The sequence below is a fragment of the Limulus polyphemus genome, unplaced genomic scaffold, assembly GCF_000517525.1.
Source record: "Limulus polyphemus unplaced genomic scaffold, Limulus_polyphemus-2.1.2 Scaffold5, whole genome shotgun sequence".
NCBI lineage: Eukaryota > Metazoa > Arthropoda > Merostomata > Xiphosura > Limulidae > Limulus > Limulus polyphemus.
Genome location: NW_013665615.1, coordinates 1948475 through 1962742, shown reverse-complemented (window position 1 = coordinate 1962742; position 14268 = coordinate 1948475). Strand labels below are relative to the sequence as shown.

At 31.3% G+C, this 14268-nt stretch overlaps 1 protein-coding gene across 1 annotated transcript in view; it reads left to right on the top strand.

The window, feature by feature from the left end:
• Positions 1-14268, top strand: part of LOC106473199 (rap guanine nucleotide exchange factor 4-like) — a 274940-nt gene that overhangs the window by 195629 nt on the left and 65043 nt on the right. The window contains exons 10-11 of the mRNA XM_022380258.1: positions 8433-8616; positions 11346-11491. Coding sequence (XP_022235966.1) covers positions 8433-8616; positions 11346-11491 — 330 coding nt within the window. The remainder of the gene's footprint in view (positions 1-8432; positions 8617-11345; positions 11492-14268) is intronic.

Below are 14268 nucleotides of genomic sequence, written 5' to 3'. Positions count from 1 at the left end.
ATGCAAGAAGATTTTGTTTTACCCAAATAATGATATACCACGCGTACCTTAAAGATCACAGACCATCGCACGAGAAGTAAAATGTTTTTTGATTACTTAAATAATCAAAAATAAACAACTGAAACACTTTAAGAAATTAGGATATTTTTCCATGAGGGACGGGTTATTTCAGAGGTGTATGCATGCATAGATTATTTAGCTACTGAGATAACAAATATTTGTTACCTAAGGTAAAATTTGAGTAATTAATGTTTTGAAACACAACACAATTATTAGAGTTGAACATTTAACAATGACATTTGACAGATTAATTTATTTTGATCATTAGGATGTATTTTATCCTCAAAGATTACAAAATAAATTATTAAGTAAAATATTTTTTCATATGAGGAGCTGAAATCAAGAAACATGCCAAAGCCCCTTTTGGGGTAAATAACACTTACTGTAAAAAGAAGCAAAAGGAAAACAATAATCTATTGGCCTCAAGCAGCACCTGCTTAAAACCTTACTTTCCAAACCTTAATAGGGAGAGCATAAAATAGCAATTATTCACTTGTCATAGATCAAACCAACAAAACTTTAACCAATGTTAAACAGGCAGCTGAAATTTATGTCTATGGTTTTTCTTTTTGAATTTCCATGGCTAGGATTGCCCAGATGCTTTATGACTTCACTTTGTTCATTCTTCCGCCCTAAAAAAAAGGCAGAGCCACCGAGAGCCCCAGTGAAGAATTGGTTTGTGTCCTCCCCCACTAATAGTTTTGGGGATTATGTAACCTTCATGCAGATGTGATTGCAATTTTGATGGAAAAATTGTTTTTTTGGCAAAATGTAAAAAACAATGTGTATTTTAAAGCAATATTAAGTGTGAATTCTCCGATTCTTTTTGCTTCTCAGAAAAACTCAAAGACGAAACCTGAAGACTTTATTGAAAAATATCATGTCGCTTCCAAGCCAAAAAAAACAAACAAATTTCTCTTCTCCCTAACAAAAGCACAGTAAAAGATGGACTAAAATTGCAAAGAAGCCGTAAAAACCGTCTCTATTAAATAATTTTGAATGAATGTTAGCTTAAATGTTCTGAACTGATTTGATACATTGTTTGTCGCTCTAATGAGCTCCGTTGGATTATTCCCAACTTAATCATTGGGCCTGAAGAAATGGCATGGATCTTTCCAACTAAATTTCCCGAACAGTATCTATTGGATTTTATTGAAACTTTACAGTAATATTCTATAGGAAGTGTAGATATACATCTATTGTTTTGGCGCAATTTCTTGTTTCATTTATCTATGTATGGAGGATGGAGCGAAACAAGTTACTTGTACGTGAGCATATATGGCATTCTGCCACATTTCTTATTTGTAAAATCGTTATAAACCTTTTTTTATTTTATAATAAATTGTTTTAGAAACTTTCTACATATTATTTCTGTCTTATAGGAACAGCGAATAATATATTTCTTATCCAAGTAACGCTGAGTTACTAGTGTCTTTGATTATTAAGTAGTCAAAGTGTTTTGCTTTCAACACTAAATCAGTAAGTGGAGTATACAAGCCTAACCAACAAGATAGTTGATGTGCTAGAACATGGTTTTGGTAAGCCACTTCTTAATCAGCTGCTTTTGTGATTTAAATATTCCTGTACTTTTTTTTAACCAGTTGACAATTTTGTTTTAATATAGATTTATAATTTTGCTTTAATTTACGATAAATACGCAATGTCAGTGTAATCGATTTTATGAATCTTTCTCAGGAGTCTCAAAATAAATTACACACTGCATAGCTTCAGTTAAGTAACCCGAAAATTAGAATTAGTCATATTAATATGCTTTTATATCATAATAAAGACTCGTGAAAGAATGACTTAGATGGAAAGATATATCAGTTTACTTTGTATCATTAATACTTAAGTTTCAATGTGTTTACAATATTAGGCTTTAGACTGAAACAGGAAAATATATATTTCATGACGTGTCGGTCGGTCATACATATTTATTGGCAGTTCAGTAGCACAAATGATTTCCCTTGCTATATATTACTATATATATATATATACATATATTATTATTATATTTCTCTTCATATATATATATATATATATATACTGACCTTTGGAATGTATATAAAAGTAAGAAACTTATTTCTATGATGCCTGGGTTCAAGAGTACCTAAACAAAGCAAGAAATATGTTAACCCTATCATTATAGATTAATATCTAGTAAGAAATATTTTATTTGTGAAGACTGTGTAAAAATCTCACGCAGTAGTATAGAGTACAAAATTAGCTACAGCGAGGCAAAGTTCAGAAATATTAGAGATTCAGTTTCAAAATTAGGTGTATAATCGCATGAACATACAAATTACTGTTACAGGTCCTTCCCTTAAAGTAAAAGTGAAAATGAAAAAATGTAGATCAAGACTGTTTCTACTTTGATCGTCCAGAAATTTAACAAAAACATTCATTACAATCCGCTGTATTATACGTTAGGCTATATTTCAAATATGAGACGAGTTTTAAATTATCCCAAAATATAAGCTAGATCATAACTCCATGAATTATGGCTATGAACACATATTACACTGTTCAAATGGAAAAGCACTATATTTAGAGGTAACTGTATTAGGGGAATAATCTTTTCCTCTACCACCCCACTCTCATCTAAAGTGGACCAGTATGGAAAATAATTGTGAACCACTGCATTAAACTTTTATTTAGGAATATTGGCAAAGCAGATATACATCTCAAATAGATGTATTGATTTTACAAATGCTCATTATTCACATGGACTCCATAATAAATCATTAAAATCCTAATTTCCTCTCTGTGTATTATTCAAAGTAATTATGCCTTCACATGCACTAACGAGTTCTCACTCTCTACATTAGGCAGCTATAACTTAAAGTTTTATCACTTTAGTTGTGTACAAATCTCCAACCACATACAAAATGTAGGACATCAGATTTCAACAGTTTTAAATAGCCTGCTCAAATGTAGAAATTATAACTTTATTCTAACGTTTTCCTTGACAAATATTCCGTTCAGAAAGCCTAATTTTGCCAACTTTATACAAGTGAAAAAGAACTCCAACACAAGGACTTGAACCCGGGAGTTATGGCTAACATGCAATTTCAATGATAATAGATGAAAGCACGGCATTTTTTCCATTTAGCTATCAGCAATGGACATGCACTTAATAGTTTACAAACAAACATAAAAGTTCGTTTTACAATAAAAGAAAATATCGCGGACTCATTGTATTTATAAAAGCTGTTACGTATTATGAATTTCAAATAGTCCGAAGCCAAATTAAATAACTTAGATTTAATAGTTAAATCGTACTCTGGATTTAGTATCTAAATATACGCCGATATTTTAGTTAATTTACGATATTTGCCAACAAGATTGATACACACCGTTTTCGTTTTTAACATAAAAACGTTTTAATATATATACAACAGTACAATTTACAATACAATTATTACGACTAGTTAATACAAACAAAGTTTCACAAACAAAAATCTCACTAACTTACAAACAATATAAAAATATTATTTCTAGTTTGGAGTCCCCTTGATATCTAGCGAGTTAACTTGAAGTCGATTTGCTGAGAAGCTAGCTAGCTTTGTCTCGCTTGCCGCACACACTGAATTGTAGGTCCATTGAAGTAATATTTTCATAAAGATACTAATGTCCGATGAGAATCCACTGATGTTAAACGATTTGTAATGATCAAATGTCTTACATTTTCCGATTGATGAGTGTTATAGAAATCACGGTTATAGCTCTCGAAGTTTTATGGCAAACTGTTTATAGCGGACTATTAATAATCTCTCTCTTTGGCGCGTTGCGTTGGCTGTTTTTATAAGCGCGGGAAAGGTTTTTCTCGAAAATTCAGACAACAATACTGAGCTATAGTTAACCGGTTATGGAAATGGATATATTGTCGATTCTTACATTCATGATTCTTCTACAACTTTGGAGAATTGGTGGGAGTTTCGCAATACGTATCTAACATTGTAAGCTTGGCACGTTTTTGAATATAAACTCAATCCAAACGAACATTGACATCAAGATAAATATATAACACATTCGTTACACGCAATACATATCTAACACTATAAGCTACGCATATTTTTAAATACAAATTGAATCTAAACAACGTTCATATTAAAATAAATACATAACAACAAATTCGTTACAAAGCAAGCTTAAATTTCATTTGGATTTTTCATAATATTACGAAAAGGCATGCTCTGTATCTCCTGAAAAGTTAATCGTGGAAAAAGTTATATATCAGAATGCTTCTTTTCAAGAGTACATTACAGGAAAATTATTCATTTGAGAAAATTGAGAAAACAAAACTTATTAACCAATTGCATCGAAACCCAAACTATTTTTACAACCATACATTGCAGTAAGTCTCCTTTGCTTAAAAAAAAAACGTAATGCAATATTTCCTTATTGAAATAACACATGAAATAACAAAAGATGGTTGTAAACAATCATATGTCATATACGATCAGATCTAAGATTAGGTTGACAGCACGTTTTATATTTATTAATCACTATCTTTAAGAAAATTACCGTTGAATTGTTTCAACGGGCATCTGCTAGCTGATGCAATATTTCATATCTAATATTTTCTAAATCTTTAATTTTTTATATATTTCAGTTTATATTTTATGTTTTCAAACTTTTTACTTTTATTGACATGCATTTTTGTATTTTATATAAGTTGTAATCATTAATATTTCTCTTTTCCACTTTGTGTATATTGTTGTATTTGTTTTTCAAACAAAACTACATATAGTGCTATCTATTCGGTGTCTACTGCCGGACTCGAACCCACGCAGTAATCAAGGGTTATAAATATTCAATCAGAATCTCAAAAGCGCTTGACGACCCGCTTTTTTCCTTACTAGATATTGAATTTAATATCAGACTGGTGGAAAAGGGTACTTGAGATCCACATTTTGTCTGCCACTACTTACTTTCTTCATTAAATGACATTTTCTTCCCATGCTCAGACATGAAAAAACCATAAGTGACTTATTAATACATCATGGTGAAACAAACACATTAGCTATTGAACTGAAACTATACGATAGCTATTTTTCTATTTTGAAACAACAGAGAAGGTTTCATGAAATCACAACGGTGACACTTAACTTGCGTATTTATCTTACATTAAAACAAAATAAATGTTTAAAATAATTTACGGAGATATTCAAATCACTGACGTTTTTAACTTATATACTGTAATCACCTTGTTGCACATCAACCATCTCAAATTGTTGGTTACGCACGCAGATTCAATGCACTGAACGTGAACAATTTACTAAAGGCTATCCATACAATTTCAGTGTTTAAAGCGAACAAATTTGCGGCATGTTAATCAAAAGCATAGCGATCCAACAAAGTTTTTATAGTGTTGTAAGCAACAAAAACAATAAGTGTTCAAATAGGGTTGAAACAATAATTAGAACTTTACAAGGCGATTTGAAATAAAATAATAAGAAAGAGACTTATAATCCATTTAAACATAAAGTTCATAGAGGTTAGATATCAGTAACACGTTGTCCTTCTTACAAACTAATTTCATTTCAATGTTTTACATTGATTATGAGCTTCCAGTTTCGTTATAATGATTTTAAAGGAATTTTATAGTTTTTATCTCATTTATGACCATATTAATAGTTTAGATTTTATAAATAATACCTGATTTAATTATTAAGAATATCAATATTTATTACAATACTAAAGTAGCAGGCATATATCTTTAACTACCTCAAATTAATGCGTACTAGCAAGAATAACATAACACTGGACAACAAGGGAACATTTGGTCCTTCAAGGCTGTCCTTGCGTACCCTCCCTTGAGAAAACAAAAAATTTAGACTCACCCTTTATTTGGTCAGGAAATCATTGATTTTTACCTCTTAAACATTTGCAAAGTTCCTGCTTCCGTCGCTAAGACTCTCAGCGGTAAGCCTAAAACTTTATAACACTAAAAATCGTATTTCGATACTCTCGGTCGGTACATCAAATATAGACCATTGTTTAGCTTTATATTTGGTAAGAAAGAAAGAAACTAATACCATCAAAGACAACTCATTCTACGAGTCTATAACATCGTTTTAGAGCAATAATAACCGTCCTATTTGGAGCCTAGCTAATCTGTGCTCTCTTTTCATTTTTTGTTGTTCGAGAATGAGTATTATTACTTAACTCTTAAAGTCGACGGAACACCAAAACAAAATTACAGAAATGAACGATCTCATAACACTCAAGTGTAGTTTTTTATTTAATCAGACATAGTATGTTTCACTTTACAACTTCAACGCTTCAGTTGTTTCTATAAGAAATTCTAAACGATTCTATAGCGTGCGATTCTACAGCATGTGTTTGATATTATACGTAGTAAAACTTGTTACAGAAAAGGAATAGTGTTCAAAACTTAAATTCTTTATATTTTTAACAACAAATATCTACCTTTTTACATATAAAAATTTTCAAGAACTACAGGAAAAACAAATTAATATCACACCATCTTTAACACAAAAAACACAGAGAAATCAAGAAATAAGACAATTTCCAGTACCTCTAAATGACGAAACTATCTCCAAGAAAATAAGAACCATAATCCAGAAATCTGAACTACTTATAAAAGTTACAGAACGGTCAAAGATAACTCTCAGAAGTCAACTTTCAAAATCCCAGTACACTACTCTACAGTGCAATAAAGCCAACTGTTTTACCAAAACGTTTTTATAATCTAAAGATGGATGTCTTGCTTCCAATGTTGTTTATCAACTTACATGTAACATCTGCCATCATACATACATTGTGGGAAGAACCTTCTCCTACAAGGATAGGAGAACATCTTGACATTCGTCACAAACTACAACATGAGAGAAGCGTAGCTGCAGATCATTTTTAACTCATCATGCCCAAGTAACTTCTAAAATGAATCTACCAGTCCCGAATATAACAATAGAAAATATAAAAAGGCTTAATAGAACAGTTCAAATGTTTTACAATATACATTTTCAACAATAGGTTGTCCTACGTTTAGTATCAAACGCACGCTATATACTAACCGATTAGAATTTCTTGTATAAACCAACTGAAGCTTTTTACTGTCGGTTATGGATTGTTTTTTAGTGGAAAGCTTCTGAAGAAGCTGTGAAGTAAAACGTTGAGTGTCGAATTAAATTACACGCAGTAACTAAATTTAGCGTTATAAGGCTGTTTATTTCTAAAATTAAGATTTTTTTTTCCTCCAATATGAATTTCAGAAATTAAATAATGCATTACCCAAACAAAATTGTTGACCAAACCACATGCAGAAACATATATGAAGTTAACAATTTTAAACAATTCTTGAATTAAAATGAATACATATTAACTGTATACATTGTTTCTGTTTATTGCATAGTTATTAAAATATTCGGCTGAGATAGAGAAAGTTCTTCAATATTCGAAAATAATATAGTATTAATAGGTGCGTTGAGAATTAAATTTGAATCTTATGTTTTTAATGAATTTTTAGCTGAAGGTATACTTACACATTATTTTGATAATTGGTTAATTATTTGAATAGCGAATGAGGTATTCACTACTAAGTATCTATATGAAAATATCTTTAATAAAATTATAGTACTGTAATTCGTTGAGCATATTTACCCTAATACATACACTCACAGAGAATGTTATTCGGAGAGTACAACACAAAAAAACTGTACTTTGTAGCAACACCATCATAATACACTCAGTTAGTTCACGTACGCGCTTTAAGTGTATGCCTCTTCAAAGTACACATTAGTGATTGTATAGCAAACAGAGAAACAAGTTTTTCAAAGACGTAGCTGTAACTGCCTGTTTAGACACAATAGGTGAGTGGCAGGTGCTCTAAGAAATAACAAGTTGTAGTGAATACGTTCTGAAGCCACGTGTAGCAGAGAGGTAGACGTTTTAAAATACATGTTAGCATACGTGATGAGGTTTGTAAAATAAGGTTTGATATATAGATGCAGTACTTGAATATCTGTTGGAAGATAAAATACAATTGTTTTGTTTTTGTTTCTGCAGCTATATCTTTACAGCTGGTGAAGTTTACACCAAAAGAGGATTTGACATATTTCTTGTAATCAGCTCTTTATTTGTGTCTTGCAATATGTTAATTAAAAAAAGTAATAAGAAAATTCATAGACAAAATAAAATGAGAACTTATGCAGAGTGGTCATACTAACAAAAAATATGTAAATATGTATGTAATGAAATCTGTAAATCAGATTTTAACTTCTGAAGGAATATTGCGCTATATACATAGCTAGTTTTCGTCAGTTAAATTATGAAATAGAGTGTACATTAGTTAATACTACTCTACAATTATATTTATTGTTTGATATATCAAATGAATCATCTAGTTTCACAGGAATACCAATTCAAAGACAAACATCTGTTCTATCGGTTTCGAGAAGATCAAGATGGATTTGGTACAACACCTTCTCAGGATGATCGTCATTTAGCAGAGAAAGAAATCCAGGAATCTCTAACAGTATTACTCCAATTGTCACCTGAAGCTATCCTAAGAAGTATTGTGCGCAAACCGTATGTCAGCTTGTTTCCTCAGTATACATAAAGAACGGAGAAGGTTAAAAGATTTCTGATTAGTTTGTGATATAAGCATAAAAATATGTTTAAATTTTGTAGTATATGTACAAAATAATATAATGTAATAATAATAAATATAATATTATAAATATAAATATTACATATAATGTAATAATAAATTAACACATCGTGTATAGCCATTAGTGAAAAAAACACAGTAAACGGAACAAACTGTCAGAAGTCTGACATTAGGGAAACTAGTTTCGACACATTCGTGCGTCCTCTTCAGTCTCACGTTGTCTTCTGAAGGTCTTTTTGAACATTTGATTTATTAAGGACATCCTTAGCTTCTGAATGGTCAGCAACAACGATAGAGCTACGCAGTAAACACAGAATTCGCTCCTTTCTTTTTTTGCTGTACAAAAGGTATTTTTCATATTTCTATTCCTATATGAAACAGCCAGTTACATTCAAGAATGGAAAACGATAGATACACCATTGCAGCCGACAATTTGGTATACCGTATTAGCTGTATTGCTGATGCACATTGCAGTGTGTTAGCTACATCACAATTGGAATATGTGCAAATCGTCATTTACCGCAAAGCTTCATCATTACTTGGTCGGCACTTTGGTTCTTAACAATAGGATAACGGTTAAATAGAAATTCTTTAAAATCTATAGCTCTGAGACCATAACTGTTATAACATTCATGTAAAATAAGTCTAGTTACAATCAAGCATCCTATATTAATCCATGTTGTTTGCTTGTGAGTTTGTTTGTCCACGAGCACCTCCCACAGTTTTGAAGCTAGCAGGACCAAACTTAGTAGACAGACTCGGGGTGGCCTTATCTGTATGTCATAATACTCTACCAAGAGTTGCTAAAATGCATCTGGAAGATCGCCCAGGAATGATTGAGGTCTAGGAGTACGTTTGCAGGGTCGCTGAACTCGAACCTGATGTCGCATTTTGTGTTCCTGGCCCTCCTACGAATTCTGGGGGCTCAATTTTTAAAGCTGTGTTTACTTACACCCCCTTAGGGAGTTCATTTTGGGTACGGACTCCCTTCCTTAAGGTAGCTATTGAAATAATTGGAGATAACGAAGGAGATTGATCGGTAAATTGAGACCTCTGTGAATCATGAGAAGGACAATGAAACCCGTCACAGAATTCGGGTATTTTGTGCTAGTAATAAGAACAGAAATGCATTTACTTTAGTAAAATATCTTATAATATATTATTTCTGAGTTTATTAATTAATGTGTTTTTGTAACAGTAATATTTGTAATTTCTTAAGGTCTCTGAATTAAACCATATTTCAGATTTTGTTCCTGATCTGCGCAACGGAAGATGCATAAATATGTAAATGTTCAATTTTAGTAACAACAATGATAGATAAAGTGAAACACCACTGACTCAGATGATCAAAATCTTTTTATTATGATGTTAAATGTAAAATCTTTTATCGTAAATACGGCATTTAAATACGACGTCTAATCTTTTGTATAAATGATTTAAAGATGAATGAGTTTTAATTCGACTTACATCACCTAGGGATGATCCCATTGTGTTCATTGGTGCAGGCAAGTCTAAGATATAATTGTGATTATACCTGGTCTAAATAAATTTGGAATTTTTTTCTTTGTTGAAAATAATATTTGGTTCTCTTTTGGTAATTATATATCTACAGTTTTGTTGAGGAGCAAAAACAAATGAACTCCGCTAGTTGAAGGTGCCATGCACATTCAATACTATTAATAAAACCTTTATAGAATTAGTTAAATTCAAAACGTAGTTAAAATGATACCAAAGTGCCGTGTATATCGTAGTACTAAATATTATCCAATAAAACAGCTGGTTATGTCAGTTATACCTATTAACTGTAACTGCTCTTTTTGTAAAATTATTATTACAGTAGAATGCGATACTAATTAACCACCGTCCGAAAATATAGAACATACTTAAGCACTCTCCTTTCTCTTACACGGTTAAATTTTCCGTGTGAAAGATATTTAATGTATTTAGAATAGCTTTGAATTTTTTTCCTATTTTCACAAGCTAAAATAGCCAAATCAATCCGGTTTTAAGAGGAGGTAAACAAACTAGTAGGTAAAAATTCACAGCTGACAGATGAAAAAAAGTATTTTGCGTATGACATGTTTGTCATGTTTTGTAAGTCTTTAGAAGGAAATGGTATGACCAGCAACATATATTGGGTATAATCTTATAACTTAGACGAAATATGAACTTATTTCTCGCCAGTAACATTAACTAAAAGCCTATAGTCTATTATAGGATTACTGTCATTGTACGAAGCATCATGATTGTTTGAAGTTTTTCGGTATGTACGAACGTAATACTAACTTTTTGGTACATATTTATTAACCTCCATTCACAAATTTCTTTGTTAATGATACTTAGAGAACATGATTATACAGACAACTTTCAACACAATATAAAGAACGGAAAAGATATGCATTCATAATAAAGAGACAATTTATGTAAACAGATAGACTGTTATTTTGTTATGTAAGATTTTTAAAATCTACTCGATAGAGAGAACTCAAACGTTTTAACAACTAATTTCACCGAGATAGTACTTTCTCTTATTTATTCTGAGCTAAATATTTCTCGTTATTTCTATTCCGGTATCTAAAACCCGTAAGCGAATCTATATAATACACATATTAATGTTGAATTTCTATTTAAATTCCATTTCATGTAGTCCTGAAGACCGAACAGGAGACGACATAGAAATAATTTACGAAGAACTGTTCCATATCAAAGCTTTATCACACTTGTCAAACAGCATAAAGAGAGAATTAGCTGGTGTGTTATTATTTGAAACACATCTGAGAGCAGGAACCGTTTGTAAGTATGTTACGTATTTTGTTTGATTTCCAAATGAAATTATTTCAGATAACACTTAAAGAAATATAAACATGTCTGACATGGTACACTTTTCTCAATATTTCTTAATTTACGTGTTTCATCTACATAATAAGATATTTCAATTAAAGGTATGCGATCTAGAGATATATTTTAACTGAACTATATCATGTACTTGTAAATAAGAGTGATGATATTATATAAAATAGTTCATAATTCAAGTTAACTCAACAAATCTTTGTTGAAACCCAATGTTGCTTGGAGAATTTCAGTGAAACTTTGTTGATTTTCAAATCAATTTATTCTTTTAATTACAACGTTTAGCTATATTCATGATAATAACAAAACAGTTTAAAAGTGTCAAGCATTCAAAGTTCTCTTTAATTGATGACACGCCAAAGAATATTCCTAGTAGTAAGTAATAAGTGACACAATGTAAAACCCATTGCATACAATGACATATATGGTATTTAATTGTTCATAGCCGATTTATTGAACACGTGAAGTGATGTTGTCAATTTAGTAGATAATATAATAATGTTTTTATATTCACTCTTAGAAAAGGGTTTATCGAAAGTGATTTCTTGCCATCATAAAATTGGATAAAATATTTTACTACATTTCCTATAATTAAAACAAACGTATTCGTGTGTTATCCAAAAAATAATTTTCCACAACTATTTAAAAAAAAATCTTCCAATACAAAGACATTACACTGTTAAGTCTAAATAACATGTTTCAACATATTAATATTTTTAGCAGCACTAAAATATCGAAAATACTACACGCGATTAACAAATCTCCCAGTCTGTGAAAATTCTGTACTAGCTTCATATACGTAAGAATATAAAAGACACAAGTTGCCAGACTTTCGAGCTCTTATTGTTACATCTTACTACTCTTTATTAAGGTTGTGTGGTTCGCTTCCCCACTCCCTCGTTACCACACAAAAATAGCTCTCCGCACTTATGAGTCATGGGTGTGTTATGGGTGGTCAAATCCCAATTTTCTATTATAGTAACCCATTAGTTGGAGATAAGTGATGTTGACTAGATAACTTCTCTTTAATCTTCTCTAGTCTATAATCTTAAGATTAGGAATGACTAATGTAGATAGCCCTCGAGAAGCTATGCACGAATTCAGCATCAAACAAATAATTATATACTGTAACGAATTTATTATTATGTATTTATTTTTAATATGAATGTTGTTTGGATTGAATATGAATTTAGAAATATGCATGACCTGTAGTGTCAGATATGTGTTGCGTATAATGAATTTGTTATATATTTATTTTAATGTCAACGTTTGTTTTGAACAAGTTTCTATTTGAGGGCGTGTCTAGCTTACCGTGTTAGTTAGGTATGGCGAAAGTCCCGCCAATTCTCCAAGGTTGTAGAATATTCGTGAACACAGTATCAACAATATATCCACTTCCGTAACCGGTATTGTCCGAAAAAGATCAAGGCCAAAGAAGAAACAATTAAGTATGCTAGGAACCATGTGTACGCTATAAGCCGTGATTTTTCTAACCCTTATCAACCAGAAAATATACGACATTTGACCAGGAACAGCTACAAATTTCGAACGTCAGTGAATTCTCATCAAACTTTAGCTGGTTTCTCATCGGACATTAGTGGTTTTATGAAAATATTAACTTACTCCGATAGTCCAACAATTCAGTGCCTAACAAAGCTAGCTAGCTTCCCGACAATTGTACGTACATCGACTTCAAGTTAACCCGATTATATCAAGGAGACTTTGAACTAGGAAGGCGATTTTAGGCTATTTGTAAGGTAATGAAATTTCTGTTTATGAAACTTGGTGTGTAATAATTAATCCTAATAGTTGCTATTGTAAATTATACTGTTGTGTATATATTAAAACGTATTTGTGTCAAAAACAAAAATGGTGTGAATCAATTTTGTTGGCAAATAGCGTAAATTAAATTAAATATCGGCATATTTCTAAGCAATAAATCCAGGGTATATTTCAACTATTAAAATTTATATTATTTAACTCGGCTGAGGATTATTTCAAATCCTCAATACGTAACATAATACATTGGGGGCTCGTCCGAGATTTGAATCAGAGACAAAATTCGATTTAAATTAAAATTTAAATCATAACTGAATTTATATTTATCAGTGCCGACAAGAGTTGATCATTTCTGATCATCAGTATTTTCGTGTATCACCGTTCCCTAGAACAGCTAGAAAAATATAACATAAATGAATTACTCGAAATTGCCAAGGTTTTAGAACTAGAAGTTAAAAGGTCAATGAGAAAAAATGAACTAAAAAATCATATGATCGAAATAATAGTCGATGATAATTTGTTGCCTGAGGAAGCATTAGTGGAATACTCTAGTGTCCCTACTAGCCAGTCGGGGATGAGTGATAAAGAAAGATTAGAGATTCAGCTAAAACTCAAAGAAATCGAGCTCGAACAAAATCGTATTGAAGCCGAGAAAGAACAAACTCGTATTGAAGCCGAGAACGAATGAGCTCGTATTGAGGCCGAAAAAGAAATTAGGCTGAAAGAAATGAAAATTAGACTCAACACTAATTGACCAAAGCAAAATGACAACTTTGAGCTTAATCGATATGTTAAAGTACCACCGTTCAATGAAAATGAAACAGATACATATTTTCAACATTTTGAGAAGGTTTACCAAACCATGGAATGTCCCACCGGAAAATGGTCATTATTATTACAAAGTGTCTTAACTGGTAAAGCACAAGAAGCTTACACCGCTC